This window comes from Ahaetulla prasina, chromosome 8 (genome assembly GCF_028640845.1).
Source record: "Ahaetulla prasina isolate Xishuangbanna chromosome 8, ASM2864084v1, whole genome shotgun sequence".
NCBI lineage: Eukaryota > Metazoa > Chordata > Lepidosauria > Squamata > Colubridae > Ahaetulla > Ahaetulla prasina.
The window spans coordinates 79,621,036-79,639,065 of record NC_080546.1 but is presented as its reverse complement, the minus strand read 5'-3'; the positions used below and the strand labels follow the sequence as shown (position 1 = coordinate 79,639,065).

General features: G+C 40.3%; 1 protein-coding gene across 4 annotated transcripts in view; it reads right to left on the bottom strand.

The window, feature by feature from the left end:
• The window catches only part of LNX1 (ligand of numb-protein X 1), a 243,154-nt gene that overhangs the window by 119,184 nt on the left and 105,940 nt on the right, over positions 1 to 18,030 (bottom strand). For all 4 annotated transcript variants that reach the window (XM_058192238.1, XM_058192237.1, XM_058192240.1 and 1 more), the window contains one exon: positions 4,231 to 4,727. In XM_058192238.1, the coding sequence (XP_058048221.1) occupies positions 4,231 to 4,622 (392 nt within the window). In that variant the 5' untranslated portion in view covers positions 4,623 to 4,727. The remainder of the gene's footprint in view (positions 1 to 4,230; positions 4,728 to 18,030) is intronic.

The following is an 18,030-nucleotide window of genomic DNA, read 5'->3' as shown; positions in this document are numbered from 1 at the left end:
TTTCACCTTGTAACCTAATCCCGTACAGGCACAAATGGAGATTTGTGTGCTTGCCCACCACTTGTGTAGCCCAGTTCCCAACAGGCCATGGTCCGGTACCAGTGTGCAGAGTGGGGGTTGGGTACCCTTGATATGCTACATATATGTCTCTACATGCTAAGCATTGTTTTTAGATATAAGCAAGCTGAGAAAACATCTACGGGTTTAAAAACTTATCTAGAACACATTTTCCCGTGGGTATTTTTCACCACACTATGGTGTCTTCTTCCCCTCCTTACAGTGAGGAATGTGGATGAAAAGGAGACAAATTTTGCAACCGGAACTTTTCCTTCTGGAAACGGGGAAGAAACAAAATGTAAACTCTGGTCATGTCAGGTGCTGATATTCACCTCAGATCCCTCCTAATCGTTTAGGACCTGACTATGTTCCTTGCTTGCTATGAGTTTTTCCCAGTGGTGAAATCCCTCCCCCCCCCGCGTCTATCCAGCTCGCCGAACCGGTAGCGCTGGCAGCGAGAGGCTCCATCCACCCATTGGTACAACATTACGTCCAGGGGTGAAATCTAAAAAATTTCCCTATCGGTTCTGTGGGCGTGGCTTAATTGGTGGGTGTGTCTTGGTGGTCAGATGACTGGGTGGGCGTGGCCAATAACAATAAATAATAAAAATAATTAACAAAGTATAAAAAACAATAAGAGGTACCAAAAATCAACTTTCACACTTTACACACACACAACTCACACACACACACAAAATGCCACATACAGCTTTCTGAGATTTTGTGTGTTTGTGTAGTTAGAGTGAAACACTACAGAAACACACCAAATCTCAGAAAGCTGCACAAATATTTTATTTTATTTTATTTTATTTTATTATTTTATTTTATTATTTTATTTATTTTATTATTTTATTTATTTTATTTTATTTTATTTTATTTTATTTTATTTTATTTTATTTTATTTTATTTTATTATTTTATTTTATTTTATTTTATTTTATTATTTTATTTTATTTTATTTTATTTTATTTTATTTTATTTTATTTTATTTATTTTATTTTATTTTATTTTATTTTATTTTATTTTATTTATTTTATTTTATTTTATTATTTTATTTTATTTTATTTTATTATTTTATTTTTTATTTTATTTTATTTATTTTATTTTATTTTATTTTATTTTATTTTATTTTATTTATTTTATTTTATTTTATTTTATTTTATTTTATTTTATTTTATTTTATTTTATTTTTTTATTTTGGATTTCAAATCCCAGAATTCCTCAGCCAGCAAAGCCAGCCAGCATTAATTGATCACTGAGGAAATAGATTAGCTAAGCAATTGATTCTTTCTGGCTGAAAGTGAAACTGGGGCTTTCCGTCTGAAAAAAAAAGCCATGCGTTCATCAGTAAACAGGTAAGTGCCTTAGAATCTCTACTCTTACTTGTAGAAAACATGTTTTCTACAAGTAAGAGTACAAGTAAGGTTCTGCTGATGAGGAACTCAGGTGAGATCGCCAGAGGAGACTTTACATTTTTTTTTTAAAGCTTAAAGTCTCTGCCGATCTCAGCTGAGGGGTGGGATCCTCAAAGGCTTTTTTTTACTTTTAAAGGCATGTTTCGGCTGAAACAAAACCGGCTTTTAAAAGTAAAAAAAAAAAAAAAACCTCTGCAGATGGTGTGGCTCAGCAGAGGCAGGGGGGACGGGGCCAGGGATTTTTGCTACCGGTCTCCGAACCAGCAGCCGCCATCGCTACCGGATCGCGCGAGCCAGTCCGATCCGGGAGCATTTCACTCCTGATTACGTCCCATTTTTTTACCATCTGCACATGCGCAGAAAAGGCCCCCACACCCAAACCAGTAGCAAAGGTAAGTGGATTTCACCGCTGGCTCTTCCAATTACTTAAATCAAGAGAGATCCTCTGGAAGAAGTCCTATGAGACCCCCCTCCCCACAAGCTCCCTGTAGTTATTAAAATGCCAAAACCTCTTTTCTTGCATCAAGCTTTTAACTGCTAACTGAACTTAATGATTCTGATGTTGGTTTTCAGTGGTGACTTCGCTGAATGGATTCTTACGTAATGATTCTATTCCAGAAGGGTTTGCATATGTCAATTTTTGCCTACCTCACCTATTCGCTTGCATCCCGTAATACAACATCGCACTGCGTGGATAATGCAAAAGCTTACGCATCTAAGATGCCTCATGCTCCATCTCTTACGCCTCCTGGAAATATTTGCATGAAACCTTATGTGACCCAGAGAGCATCTGGACTTGGTGCTATTGTGGTAAGCTGCCTTTTACATTCATGCAAGCTGAAAGATGGAGGATACATTCATTCACAAAATAAAGTAGTTGCTACTAAAAGATGACCTTATATTTAATATCTAACTTGACAGCTAGGTTTAATTACCGTATTTTTCGGAGTATAAGACGCACTGGAGTATAAGACGCACCTTAGTTAAATGGGATGAAAATGAGAAAAAAGCTGATTGGCAGGTGGATTGGCCTGCCTGAGTACTCCCAATCAGCTGTTCCCAGAGGTGAATTTTAGCAACAGGTTCCTTGGTTGTGAGCTCTGTGCTTTGCTTTTTTTTGCTTTTTTTTCCCTGCCTCTGAAACTCCATTTCAGAAAAAACATTTTTCTGCCTCTGAAAGCCTCCAAAACAGAGCTTCAGAAAAAAGCCTCTGAAGCTCTGTTTGGAGGCTTTATTTCTGAAGCTCTAATTGGGGGCTTCTTTTCTGAAGCTCTGTTTGAAGGCTTTTTTTCTGAAGCTCTGTTTGGGGGCATCTTTTCTGAAGCTCTGTTTTGGGGGCTTCTTTTCTGAAGCTTCTTTCAGCCTCTGAAACCTCCATTTGAGAAGCTGCGTGGACTACATTCGGAGTATAAGACGCACCCAGATTTTCACCCTCTTTTTTGGGGGAAAAAGATACGTCTTATACTCCAAAAAATACGGTATATCATAAGGAAGAGAGAGAGAGTGGTGCGGTGGCCTCACAATCAGGAGGCTGTGAATTCGATCCTAAGTAGAGGTAGGCATTTCTCTCTCTGGGAACAATGAGAATATATCTGTTGCGAACTCCGCATTGGTGGCAGGAAGGGCATCTGGCCAGTAAACACTCAGCTCCATTCAGTTGTCCCGACTCCACCCAGATGCAAGAGATTACAGGGTCATTAAAAGACAAAAAAAAAATTAAGGAAGAAAGATATCTTTTCTATCTGTGTGATAGAAAACGTTATTCAGAATGAGATTTTTTTTTTTCTCTAGACATAACACAGATGGAGATATCTGTTGTGGTCCATCAGCAGCCTGTGGAGCTGGCAATGGATTCAGACAGCGATGAGGCAGAGGAAGAACATGGGCCAGTCCTGGAGGCTGGGGAAGGCCTGGATGAGGGCTCTGCGTTGGAGGCAAAGATGGGGCCAGGGCCATCAGGAAGTGAGGTGCGGACTCCAGAGCCTCCAGAAGCTGACAGTAGTGAGGCAGAGGAACAGGAGGAGCCTGTTCTTAATGCATGCATCAGAAGGCAAGAGCAGCTCAAGCAAAGAGGACGACTCAGGAGTAGGGCCAAGAGCTAATTGACCCCTCCCATAAGGCTTAAAAGACCAGCAAAGGCATTTGGGCTCTTTGCCGGAAAACAACGTTGATAGCTTTGTCTTGTTGCATTTGTGTTGTATCGGTGTCTTCTGAACTTTTGCCAAGAAAAGGCCTTTGGTAGTTTGCCTAATTGGACCAAGGTTGGTGATAGGACTGAGAAATTTGTGTTGGGAGGAATTTGCTTTAATTTAGTTTGGACTACGCTGAGAATGAATTAATGCTCAGCTGTTCGAATAAAGTTTGTTTGGTTTTACACTGACTAAGTTTCCTACTACCTCCTTGGGCCTGGGTCACAACACCTTCACCTTTAGCATGGTAGAGGAGAGCATCAGCGATACCACACAATAAGTGTGTCGGTCTTCATGAGCAATGTATTTTAATAAAGCCAGATGTGACGGCCATTGTTATTACTGTGATCAGGTATTCTAAGAGAAACCAGGTACGGAGGTGTGAAAATGAAAGACCCACAAAAGCACAACAATGGCCTTTTTCCTAAGTAGCCAATAAATGTCTTAACTGCTTCTCAGAGTGACAGTGTCCTTGCCCTTTTTGTTTGTTTGTTTTTACACTGACTGAGTTTCCTACGACCTCCTTGGGCCTGGGTCACAACAATATCAACACGACCAAAAGGTACTCACCCGTTCTGAAAATGATGTTCAAGATTACAGCGTGGCAGAATTTCTGAGCAGTGTTCTGTGAAAGGACAGTTCACCATCAGCTTATCCAGGATCTTATTCACTAAGATGCTGGACTTCCTGCACCTCTGTAGAGCTAGAGCTTTGCGATCCATGGGACAGAAGTCTTTTTCCACCAGGAAATCCGTAAGGCAAACCGTACAGTAGGTGTGTCCGCAAGGTGTATCCAGAGGCTGAATTAAAGGCTGCAAGCAAATATGGCAGATTAGGTCATCGTCTACATCTTCTGTGTAGGTGTATATATGGTTCTCTTCTGGAAGATGCCTTTGGCCACAGGCCAGGCACAATGGAACAGAGCTTCCTTCTGTCTCTTCCAATCGGTCTTTCGGATTCATAATCGACCGTTCCAAGCGTCGCCAAACAGAGAGGATGCTCGGCTTCTATGAGAACTTATCTCTATCCGGAATTATTAGTTGAGCTGTTCCCGAGAGTCTTCAGACCTGGAGGAAACCCACACAATGATCAATTAATTTATGCCGGTATTCAAATTCAACATCGTTCATTTCATGATGGAGCGCCCCACGACCAAACTTTATTGCACAGATCAATAAACCCGGCTGAAATACTTTGAAAGGACTCAGATATATTCGTGAAAGACTAGGAAGAAAAATAGGGATTCCTCCCCAATGGGAACCATCTATATGTACCGCACGTTTTGCAATGTGTTTCTAAAATCTTGTTTCTATCAGCTGAAAGACTCATACAGCCATGTCCACCTTTCAATCAGTTGATTTTTTCCTTGGAAAGTAAAGGTCGAAGCAGTGAGAAAACGGAGTATAGCAATAAAGTATACCAAATTCTGTGATCGAAAAACGTGAAATCTCAAAAAGCTACATCCGTTTTAAGCTTGTATAAAGTCGCTAGGAATCATTATAGCCAGCGTGATAAAACAAGGAAGTTCAGATTCCATAATCACATAAAACCGACCCCAACCCCCCCCGCTAATTAAAACTAAATAAAAATGGCTTCTACAATTATTTATTCACTTGCCACACACAGGCATACACATGCCACCTCAGGTTACAAATAATTCAAAGTATGATAAACATGTCCACATGTCACCCTGACAAAGCTATGTTTTAGAAACATTCAGAAAAGGTTTGGATCTGTGCATTAGGTTAGGGCATATACCTATCTTCCATATAGCCTAGGTTTACACAATCTATCATTCCAACCCAAACAGACTACATTATATTATGGCCACACACACACACATACACACATTTTTTTAGTCCTGTGTGATCCACGTATCTAACCCTGAGCTACAAATATTCTCTTCCACCTTTTAATTCATATAGTATTATAGGATGTACATGCTGCATGCCAGTGGTGGGATTCAATTTTTTTTACTACCGGTTCTGTGGGCATGGCATGGCTTGGTGGGTGTGGCAGGGGAAGGATACTGCAAAATCTCCATTTCCTCCCAATCAGTGTTTTTTATTGGACAAGTGTGATTGGACACACAAGGAATTTGTCTTGGTGCATACGCTCTCAGTGTACATAAAAGAAAAGATACCTTAATCAAGTATCATAAGGTACAATACTTAATGATAGTCATAGGCTATAAATAAGCAATCAGGAAACTATCAATATCAATATAAATCATAAGGATACAAGCAACAAAGTTACAGTCATACAGTCATAAGTGGAAGGAGATGGGTGATGGGAACGATGAGAAGATTAATAGTAGTGCAGATTTAGTAAATAGTTTGACAGTGTTGAGGGAATTATTTGTTTAGCAGAGTGATGGCGTTCGGGAAAAAACTGTTCTTGTATCTAGTTGTTCTGGTGTGCAGTGCTCTATAGCGTCGTTTTGAGGGTAGGAGTTGAACCAGTTTATGTCCAGGATGTGAGGGGTCTGTAAATATTTTCACGGCCCTCTTTTTGATTTGTGCAGTATACAGGTCCTCAATGGAAGGCAGGTTGGTAGCCATTGTTTTTTTCTGCAGTTCTAATGATCCTCTGAAGTCTGTGTTTTTCTTGTTGGGTTGCAGAACCAAACCAGACAGTTATAGAGGTGCAGATGACAGACTCCTCTGTAGAACTGGATTAGCAGCAGAAATATAGAGATAGATAGAGATAGATAGAGATAGATAGATAGAGATAGATAGATAGATATGGATAGAAAAATGGCTAGATAGATAGATAGATAGATAGATAGATAGATAGATAGGGATGGATAGATAGAGATGGATTGATAGAGATAGATAGATAGATAGATAGATAGATAGATAGATAGATAGATAGATAGATAGATAGATAGATAGAGATGGATAGATGATAGTAGAGATAGATAGATAGATAGATAGATAGATAGATAGATAGATAGATAGACAGACAGACAGACAGACAGACAGACAGACAGACAGACAGATATGGATAGATAGAGATGGATTGATAGATAGATAGAGATGGATTGATAAAGATAGATAGATAGATAGATAGATAGATAGATAGATAGATAGATAGATAGAGATAGATAGATAGATAGATAGATAGATAGATAGATAGATAGATAGATAGATAGATAGATAGATAGATAGACAGACAGACAGACAGACAGACAGACAGACAGACAGATGGTTGGTAGATAGAGACAGAGATACAGACAGACAGATAGATATAGATATAGATCAGTGTTTCCCGCTTCTGTATAGACTTATTTCTCTCCAGTGGCACTATGCTTTGAACTCTCTGGTTTATGTATGGAAAGACATTGCTATCCAAACTCTAAAAGATTACCTGACAATTTCATTAATTTCACGGGATGGGGAAAGACAGAGCAGGGGAAATCCTGCTCTTGATGTACCATTTATATATCAAGTATAAGCGAAAGGCAGGAAAGGAAAAGGGTCAAAATATATTTATGTTATCTGCAGCCTGTGTTACTATAATGGAAGTAACTTCTGTATGCCGTACTTCATTCTGTCACCACTGTTAATCTTTCTGCATACATATTTACATCTTGAAGGATTCAGAAAGAGGAGAATTCTTCTTCACATTGGTTTCAAGTTATGAACTGGGACCATACTTATTCCGAATTTATCCTGGTGGGTTTGGTTTGGTTATGACCTACGAAGTGTACAGGTAATCCTCAATTTGCAACCACAACTGAGCCCTGAATGTTGGTAAGCGAGACAGTTGTTAAGGGAATGTTGTCCTGTTTTACGACCTGTCTTGCCATAGTTGTTAAATGGATCACTGCAGTTGTTAAATTAGTAACATGGTTGTTAAGTGAACCGGGCTTCCCCATTGACTTTGCTTGTCAGAAGGTCGCAAAGGAGGATCACATGACCTTGGGACACTGCAACCGTCATAAATATGAGTCAGTTGACAAGCTTCTGGATTTTGATCAGGTGACCATCGGATGCTGCAGTGGTTGTAAGTGTGAAAAACAATCACTTTTTTCGGTGCTATTGTAACTTCAAACGGCCACTAAGTGAAGTGTTGTAAGTCAAAGACTACTGTACTTGGGAGGGCAGGCTAAAAAAAATCTACATTGAATTCTTTCTCATACTTCACTGTATTTGCACGTAGCAAATGGGGTTGTACTGAAAGCAAGGGATAGCTATGTAGGATTAAACAAATTGATCTGAAGGCAGGGAAAGATTAAGAGATTCAAGAAGATAAGCCTGAAGAGAAAATGGGAGAGGACAACCTCCATAGAAAAGATAGCATTGATTGTAGTGTTGAGGGACATACTGAGGACAAATACGGAGTTCCTCAGCAGGCAGTAATCCTTGCCTGATCTGTTCCACAGATCTAATGGAACAGAAATAAAATTAATTAGCAATATATATATAAATATCTAAAAAGGTAAAGGTTCCCCTCGCACATACGTGCTAGTCGTTGCCGACTCTAGGGGGCGGTGCTCATCTCCGTTTCAAAGCCGAAAAGCCAGTGCTGTCCGAAGACGTCTCCGTGGTCATGTGGCCGGCATGACTAAATGTCAAAAGTGCACGGAACGCTGTTACCTTCCCACCAAAGGTGGTCCCTATTTTTCTACTTGCATTTTTTACATACTTTCGAACTGCTAAGTTGCCAGAAGCTGGGACAAGTAATGGGAGCTTACCCTGTTACGCGGCACTAGGGATTCGAACCACTGAACTGCCGATCTTTCGATCGACAAGCTCAGCATCTTACCCACTAAGCCACCCCGTCCCTTCATATAAATATCTACTTAGATATAAAATGGAAGAAGAGGTAGTCAAGGATACCATGACTAGATGGGCGAAAATTTTTGACTATAATGTAGAATTGGAGACATTTATTTATTTATTTTATTTTATTTTATTTAATTTACATACCGCCCTTCTCCCGAAGAACTCAGGGCGGTTTACAGCCAGGGTAAAAACACAACTCAAAAAAGTCAAAAAACATTTAAAAACTACTTAAATTAAAGGCTGAAGGAATATAAGACTATAATAAAACCCCAATAAAAACTTCATTAAGCCAACCCTGCATGATGAAATAGAAAAGTCTTTAGCTCGCGGCAGAAGGTCTGGAGGTCAGGAAGTTGACGTATCCTCGGAGGCAGTTCATTCCAGAGGGCAGGAACCCCCACAGAGAAGGCTCTTCCCCTGGGGGTCGCCAGTCTACATTGTTTGACCGACGGCACCCTGAGGAGATCCTCTCTATGGGAGCGCACGGGTCGATGGGAGGCTATTGGTAGCAGCAAGCGGTCTCGTAAATAACCCGGTCCTATGCCATGGGTGAAATGGTGAAAATTATGGGAAATAAATATTAAATTGACTCTATCAATGGCATTCAAGGAAAACCAGCTAAAATGTTTTACAGATGGCATTTTACACCAATACGGCTTGCTAAAATATTTCCTAACAATTCGTCAAACTGCTGGAAATGCAAAAAAGCTCCTGGAACATATTATCACCTATGGTGAACATGTCCTAAGGTGAAAAAAATTTGGTCCAGAATTAGGAACTAGACAGAAGAGATAAGTGGACACAATGTGGACTTGAAACCAGAGACATTCTTCATTGGGATATTAACCGGCAAAGATATTCAGTATTTGATATTACATATAATTATGGAGGCAAGGATTGCCTACGCAGTTTTGGAAAAATGAAACAGAGGAAGAAATAATCAAGAAAATTCTGGACTGTGCGGAGATGGATAAATTAACGAAAGAAATAAAAGAAAAGGAAGAGACAGAATACTATCAAGTATGGACTAAGTGGTACAATTGGCTAGAGAATAGGAAAAGTAAATATGAATAAATGATGGAGAAGAGAATGTATAAAATATTATCAATGAATAAAACTAGATATAAAGGGACGATAAAGATAAAGATAAGAAAAGAGGGGAGAAATGGGGAATACATAAAGAAGAAAGTATGTGGGACGAAATTGACATGTAAATAGAAAACACATATTATGTGTTTGTGTTATATATGTTTGTGTTGTGTTGCATTGTTGTAGTAAAATTAATAAAAAAAAATTGGAACGGATTATATCACTGTTTCTCAACCTTGGCAACTTTAAGACATGAGGATTTCAATTCCCAGAAATCCCCAGCCAGAATTCTGGGAATTGAAGGCCACATGCTTTAAAGGTTGAGAAACAGTGGAATAGACAGAGAGACTCAGATAAAGAATTCCAGAAGATGGATATGGCAACTCAACCCCATACTGTTATTAAGAAAACTACATGAATATGTTTGTGAAGTAACGGAATAACAAAGTTGGAAGGGACCTTGGAGGTCTTCTAGTCCAACCCCAAGCAAACAAATGGTTATCCAACATCTTCTTAAAAGCTTCCAGTTATGGAGCATTTGTAACTTCTGGAGGCAAGTTGTTCCACTGATTAATTGTTCTGTCCAGAAATTTCTCCTTAGTTCCAGGTTGCTTCTCTCCTTGATTAATTTCCACCCATTGCTTCTTGTCCTGCCTTCAGGTGCTTTGAAGAATAGGTTAACTCTTTCTTTGTGGCAACTTAGCAAGAATTTTCTTCCTTTTATTATTTATTTATATTCCAGCTTTATTATTTTTTTAAATAAATAACCAAAGTCTACCAGCATAACTAATACTCCTTCCCAGTGGTGAAATTCAAATTTTTTTACTACTGGTTCTGTGGGCGTGGCTTGGTGGGCGTGGTATGACTTGGTGGGTGTGGCTTGGTGGGCGTGGCAGGGGAAGGATACTGCAAAATCCCCATTCCCTCCTCACTCCTGGGGGAAGGATATTGCAAAATCTCCATTCCCTTCCCACTCTGGGGCCAGCCAGAGGTGGTATTTGCCGGTTCTCTGAACTACTCAAAATTTCCGCTACCGGTTCTCCAGAACCTGTCAGAACATGCTGGATTTCACCCCTCTTCCTATTTTCCCACAACAACAACAACAACAACAACAACACTGTGAGATAGGTTGGGCTGAGAAGGAGGGGCTGTCCCAAAGTTCACCCAGCCAAGGTGGGAAACAACTCATGCTCTAAAAAAACAATATTGAACAGATCGGTTCTTGCTGTTTAGAACTAATATTGAATGCAAGCTGAACAAAACAGGCGTTGCTTGTAATTATTTCACGAGTAAAGAATTTCAGGGCCTTCTGTTTTTCTGTCTGCAAGCTTGAATTTCAAACAGCTCTTCCTGTTATCCTGGGTCTGATGATGCAGAAGAAACCCGAAGGCACCTTAAAGGCCTGAGTTATTGCAGGGTTCTAAAAAGCTTATGCTAATATATAGTTCCAAGATAATCTGGCATGTCAGGTCTAGCCAGATATATAAACATGCGTAGCCTCTAACAGCTTCCAGGGAGAACATGCAGAAACCATCTACTGTACAAGCTCATTCCTGAGGCTTCAGAGGATTCCAATGAGCCGTCCAAAAACTCATCAGCATTTATTACAGGCTGCTAAACGGTCGGTTACCTTTTTGCCAAAGAGGATGTCGGGCAGGCAAAGCACTCATACCTATTTGGAAAGTCATCTTAATGAGTCAATATCTGGGGCTATTGGAACAAGATGCAGCTTCATCTCTCACTCTAATTCATCCAACGGACACCCAGCCTATGATGCTCTCTCCCGCCATTTACAGTTTGCTGTTTATGAAAAAGGAAATTTGATGTTTTCAGTATGTTTCAGCCACATGGAATGTGGACTCTAGGAATTATTGGCTGAAAGCCCCGAGCCGGAAAGGCACAAACAGGGGGCAGGAACACCCCCCCACCCCCAAATCTCCTGGTTAACTTGGTACATACTGGTAGGTAGATAAAGCATCTTTTGTGAACTACAAAAGACAACTCCCGATTTTGGGGCGGACAATGGGGAAGTGAGTCAGCAAGGATGGGAAATTGCTGCTGGTAGGTCCCTGATGATGGCTAGCAGCTTCTGGGAAGAAATATATCCAAAAGGGAAGGGAGACAATGGCAAAGTTAGCTGTGGAAAAGCTGGGGCTTTAGACATCATAAAACATGGTAAGAAATCCCCTTACTTTTGTTTCCAGGGAATTCGGCCATCTGGAATAAATCAACTCTTAGTGAAGCTAACATGTTTGTTACTAACAGTTAAGATATTTATGCACAAATATTGCATGTTCACCATTTATTCCTTCACAGCTATTACAAAACTGAGTTTCTAAATAGGATTTACAAAGATAATTCGAGACATTTTTTTAAAAATGACTTATTTACATGCCTGCATACTTAGCCCTGCATCTTTACATCTTGTGAACAAATTGTACCATTTTGGCAAGTTAGGTAATAGTTCCTCAAATAGAGTGGTATGACGGGCAAAATAATTATGCTGTGATCTTGGTTAAAATAGGAAAAAGAATTTTATTTATTTGTAGATCAATCTATGTCCTTCCGTGCTGGTTGAAGAATACCATTCAAGGCAACTAACTAAGGCATAGGGGACGCGGTGGCTCAGTGGCTGAGCTTGTCGATCGAAAGATCGGCAGTTCAGCGGTTTGAATCCCTATTGCCGCGTAACAGGGTGAACTCCCGCTACGTGTCCTAGCTTCTACCAACCTAGCAGCTCGAAAGCACATAAAAAAATGCAAGTAGAAAAATAGGGACCACCATTGGTGGGAAGGTAACAGCGTTTCGTGCGCCTTTGGCGTTTAGTCATGCCGGCCACATGACCACGGAGACGTCTTCGGACAGTGCTGGCTCTTCGGCTTTGAAACAGAGATGAGCACCATCCCTAGAGTCGGGAACGACTAACACATATGTGCAAGGGGAACCTTTACCTTTAACTAAGGCATAGATAGGGAAGGGGTTAAAAAGTCAAGATGATATAATCACATGGTCACAGTTCCCATCTTGATGCAATGAATATCCCTACAACCAGTGGTAAAATCCAATTTTTTTTACTACTGGTTCTTTGGGCGTGGCTTGGTGGGTATGGTGTGGCTGAGTGGGTGTGGCAGAGGAAGGATACTGCAAAATCTCTATTCCCACCCCACTCTGGGGCCAGCCAGAGGTGGTATTTGTCGGTTCTCCGAACTGCTCAAAATTTCCGCTACCAGTTCTACAGAACCTGTCAGAACCTGCTGGATTTTACCCCTGCCTACAACTAACAACTGAAAGCACCCAAGAACAGAATAGATAAAATAGATAAAAGGAAGGGCCTCTGGTGGCTCAGCAGACTAAGTCTGTCTGTTATTAACACAGCTGCTTGCAATTACTGCAAGTTCAAGTCCCACCAGGCCCAAGGTTGACTCAGCCTTCCATCCTTTATAAGGTAGGTAAAATGAGGATCCAGATTGTTGGGGGAAATAAAAGTTGACTTTGTATATAATATACAAAAATGGATGAAGACTATTGCTTAACACATTGTAAGCCGCCCTGAGTCTTCGGAGAAGGGCGGGATATAAATTCAAAAAAATAAATAAATACAAAACAAAGCAACTTGATGTAACAAACATTTTACAAGAAATATTTCCAATTTAAACTAATGCCATAATAAATTTTAAAGAATCTACCCAGAACATAGTTTTAGTATGAAAAAGATAGCTTCTCTTTCTACTAATAGAATGAATTTTATTTTCCTTGTTGTTGTTTTTTAAAAAACCCAGAAGGTTATTAAGTCAGTTGAAAATAAGCCTCAATTCTACTCTGGTAAAATTATATTGGTCATAATTCTGCAGGCATGTTATGGACCATTGGGATGAAGGGACATGAACAATGGGCTTGAGACCAAAATGCAAATTCATATGATATTTATTGCCAGCTAAAGAAAATGCAAATGCTGTTTCCATTAGCACTTAGTTTCACTGATCGTTGTTAATGAATTTAATACTCAACACTATATCTTTCCAGGCAGTTACTGAAGACCAAGAGAGTGAAAGGAAGACATGGAACATAGAATAACAGAGTGGGAAGGGACCTTGGAGGTCTTCTAGTACCCTGCTTGAGCAGCAAACCCTGTACCATTTTAGACAAATGGTTGTCCAGTTGAAAGCCTCCAGTGAAGGAGCACCCACAACTTCTGAAGGCAAACCATTTCACTGGTTTATTGTTCTCATTGTCAGAAAATTTCTCCTTTCAAACTTTCAAACTCCTTTCAAACTGCCCAAGGAGCTGCTGATCCAGTTCTACAGAGGAATTATTGAGTCTGTCATTTGCACCTCTATAACTGTCTGGTTCGGTTCTGCAACCCAACAAGAAAGACACAGACTTCAGAGGACAATTAGAACTGCAGAAAAAATAATTGCTACCAACCTGCCTTCCGTTGAGGACCTGTATACTGCACGAATCAAGAAGAGGGCCGTGAAAATATTTGCAGATCCCTCGCATCCTGGACATAAACTGTTTCAACCCCTACCCTCAAAACGACGCTATAGAGCACTGCACACCAGAACAACTAGACACAAGAACAGTTTTTTCCCGAAGGCCATCACTCTGCTAAACAAATAATTCCATCAACACTGTCAAACTATTTACTGAGTCTGCACTACTATTAATGTTCTCATCATTCCCATCACCCATCTCCTCCCACTTATGAATGTATGATTGTAACTTTGTTGCTGGCAATCCTTATGATTTATATTGATATATTGACCATCATTTGTGTTGTAAGTGTTGTACCTTGATGAAGGTATCCTTTCTTTTATGTACACGGAGAGCATATGCACCAAGACAAATTCCTTGTGTGTCCAATCAGACTTGGCCAATAAAAAATTCTATTCTATTCTATTCTATTCTATTCTATTCTATTCTATTCTATTCTATTCTATTCATTCTAGGTTGCTTCTCTCCTTGGTTAGTTTCCATCTATTGTTTCTTGTCTTGCCTTTTGGTGCTTTGGAAAATAGTTTGGCCCCCTCGTCTTCGTAGGAGCCCCTCAACTATTGGAACACTCATACCATGTCACTCCTAGCCCCTCTTTCCATTAGACTAGACATACTCAATTTGTATGTTTTAGTCTCTGGCCCCCGAATCATCTTTGTCGCTCTTCTCTGAACTCTTTCCAGAGTCTCAACATCTTTTTTATAATATGGTGACCAAAACTGGATTGTTCTGTCCCCCTCGCCTCAGTCCGAGTGATGGCTTAATTAGCTGGCACTATCAGCTCTGGCAGCAAACTAGCGAGCGTCTGCCAAGTGTCTCTGTCATCTCCCTCGATGCCGATGAGTCAACAAACAGTACTTCAGCTCTAGTCAAGCAGTTGATTTGCCTGCTACAAAGAGGCATAGCAGCCCTTGCTGCTTTTATATCCTGTGGGATGCGGCTCCATGACTCAGCACTTCCTAGGCCTGCCCCACCCCTGCTTCTGTTGTTCCCGCCTCTCCTGCCCACGAAACCTAGGGTCCAGCCAGGCCTGATTGCCATCAGCTGGGTCTGGAGGCGGGCCTGGGGGGGGAAAGAGTCAGGGGACAGAGGCCTCGTTATCTCCTCTACCTGGCCTGCCTCTGGCTCCTGGAGCTGAGCCAGGGAAGCCGGTGCTCCTGAGGTAAGTCCTGACGGCCCTTCCCCCTCACTGTCCAAGTCACTTTCTGGCAGGGGGCCCGGCTCGGGGGGCGCAGACACAACATGGATGCAGTATTTCTAGTGTGTTCTTACTAAGCTTTATTCGATAATAAGTTAAATGGAAGTGGTCAAAAATGGGAATTTATGGGAATATTTTAGGGCGTTTAGTGAGGTGGTGTATTTACCAAGCATAAATCTGATTCAGTGACATCATGGTACCCTGGGAGAAGGCAAGGTTGACTCAGCCTTCCATCCTTTATAAGGTAGGTAAAACCACGCTCTGGTCACGTCTCGGTTGGATTACTGCAATGCTCTCTACATGGGGCTGCTCTTGAGGTGCACCCGGAGGCTACAGTTAGTCCAGAATGTGGCTGCGCGAGTAGTAACGGGAGCCGCTCGCGGCTCCCATGTAACATCACTGCTGTGTAGTCTGCACTGGCTTCCTGTGCTTCAAGATTCTGGTTACCACCTTTAAAGCGCTCCATGGCTTAGGACCCGGGTACTTACGAGACCGCCTGCTGTTACCCTATGCCTCCCATCGACCCGTACGCTCTCACAGAGAAGGTCTCCTCAGGGTGCCGTCCGCCAAACAGTGTCGGCTGGCGGCCCCCAGGAGTAGGGCCTTCTCTGTTGGAGCATCGACGCTCTGGAATGAACTTCCCCCTGGCCTACGTCAAGTGCCTGATCTTCGGACCTTCCGTCGTGAGATAAAAACATATTTATTTATTCAAGCGGGACTGGCATAATGTTTTGATAGTTTTAATCTTAAACTGGCGTTTTTATTGGGTTTTTTAAAATCTTCTTTAATTTTAAATTTAAACTTTTAATTATCAGCCTTTTGTAATTTGCTAGGTTTTAATTGTTGGTTTTAATTGTATATGTATGGTGTTTTATTTTTGGCTGTACACCGCCCTGAGTCCTTCGGGAGAAGGGCGGTATAAAAATTTAATAAATAAAATAAATAATAAATAAAATGAGGACCCAGATTGTTGGGGGGGGGGCAATAAGTTGACTTTGTAAATATACAAATAGAATGAGACTCTTGCCTTACACAATGTAAGCCGCCCTGAGTTTTCGGAGAAGGGCGGGATATAAATGTAAATAAAAAAATTTTTTTTTTAAAAAATGATGAAATGGTGTCATAACCTCGAACTTCACCTGTATTGTACATGCATTGTGATGTAACATGCAAATATATAAGCTTATACATCATGGCATCACAATGCAGGTTTCATTATTTGATGAGGACTTTAGTTGCTGCCGAAGTCCAAACTAAAGACTGTTATGATACATACGCAAATCATGAGAAACCAAGGTAGCAACATTTCAAATTCAATCTAAAAAACCCCATTCAGCCCGAGTCCCTATTTATTGAAAATATAACACTGAAATCATTGGTCATTGAGCAGAGTAGATTTTCAGATCAATTTATAGATGATTATTACTTGGAAATAATCCCAGTTCAACTAATTTTGCTTCCAAAATTGCAGTTAAAGAGAACAATTATTGTTTTTCCCCCCAATAAAACAAATAAAATAATTCTACAGAGGAATTATTGAGTCTGTCATTTGCACCTCTATAACTGCCTAGTTTGGTTTTGCAACCCAACAAGACAGACACAGACTTCAGAAGATAATTAGAACTGAAGAAAAAACAATGGCTATAAACCTGCCTTCCATTGAGGACCTGTATACTGCACGAGTCAAAAAGAGGGCCATGAAAATATTTACAGACCCCTTGCATCCAGGACATAAACTGTTTCAACTCCTACCCTCAAAATGACGCTATAGAGCACTGCACACCAGAACAACTAGACACAAGAACAATTTTTTCTCGAATGCCAGCCTTCTGCTAAACAAATAATTCCCTCAACACTGTCAAACTATTGACTAAATTTGCATTACTATTAATCTTCTCATTGTTCCCATCACCCATCTCCTTCCACTTATGACTATATGACTGTAACTTTGTTGCTTGTATCCTTATGATTTATATTGATATTGATTGGTTCCTGATTGCTTATTTGTACCCTATGACTATCATTAAGTGTTGTACCTTATGATTCTTGATGAATATATCTTTTCTTTTATGTACACTGAGAGCATATGCACAGAAGGCAAATTCCTTGTTTGTCCAATCACACTTGGCCAATAAAAATTCTATTCTATTCTATTCTATTCTATTCTATTCTATTCTATTCTATTCTATTCTATTCTATTCTATTCTATTCTATTCCACTCCACTCCACTCCACTCTCCACTCCACATCTATCTAGAAACTAAACTCCTACCAAGTTAGAAAGCAGTATATTTTTACAGAAACATTAAATAAAACAAACATTAAAAAATAGTGTTTTAATTTTAAGAAAATGCATTGTACGCTCCATTAACATACAGAACTCCCCGCCCTTGAAAATTATCTTGATATATTCTCCAAAGCACCTGAGGGCAGGACAAAAAGCAATGGGTGGAAACTAATCAAGGAGAGAAGCAACCTATAACTAACGAGAAATTTCCTGACAGTTAGAACCATTAACCCGTGGAACAACTTGCCTCCAGAAGTTGTGAATGCTCCAACACTGGAAGTTTTTAAGAAGAGATTGGATAACCATTTGTCTGAAGTGGTGTAGGGTTTTCTGCCTAAGCAGAGGGTTGGACTAGAAGACCTCCAAGGTCCCTTCCAACTCATTCTATTCTATTCTATTCTATTCTATTCTATTCTATTCTATTCTATTCTACTCTACTCTACTCTACTCTACTCTATTTTACCCTACTCTACTGATTATAAGGAAGGAAGAAGGGAGGGAAGGAAGGAAGGA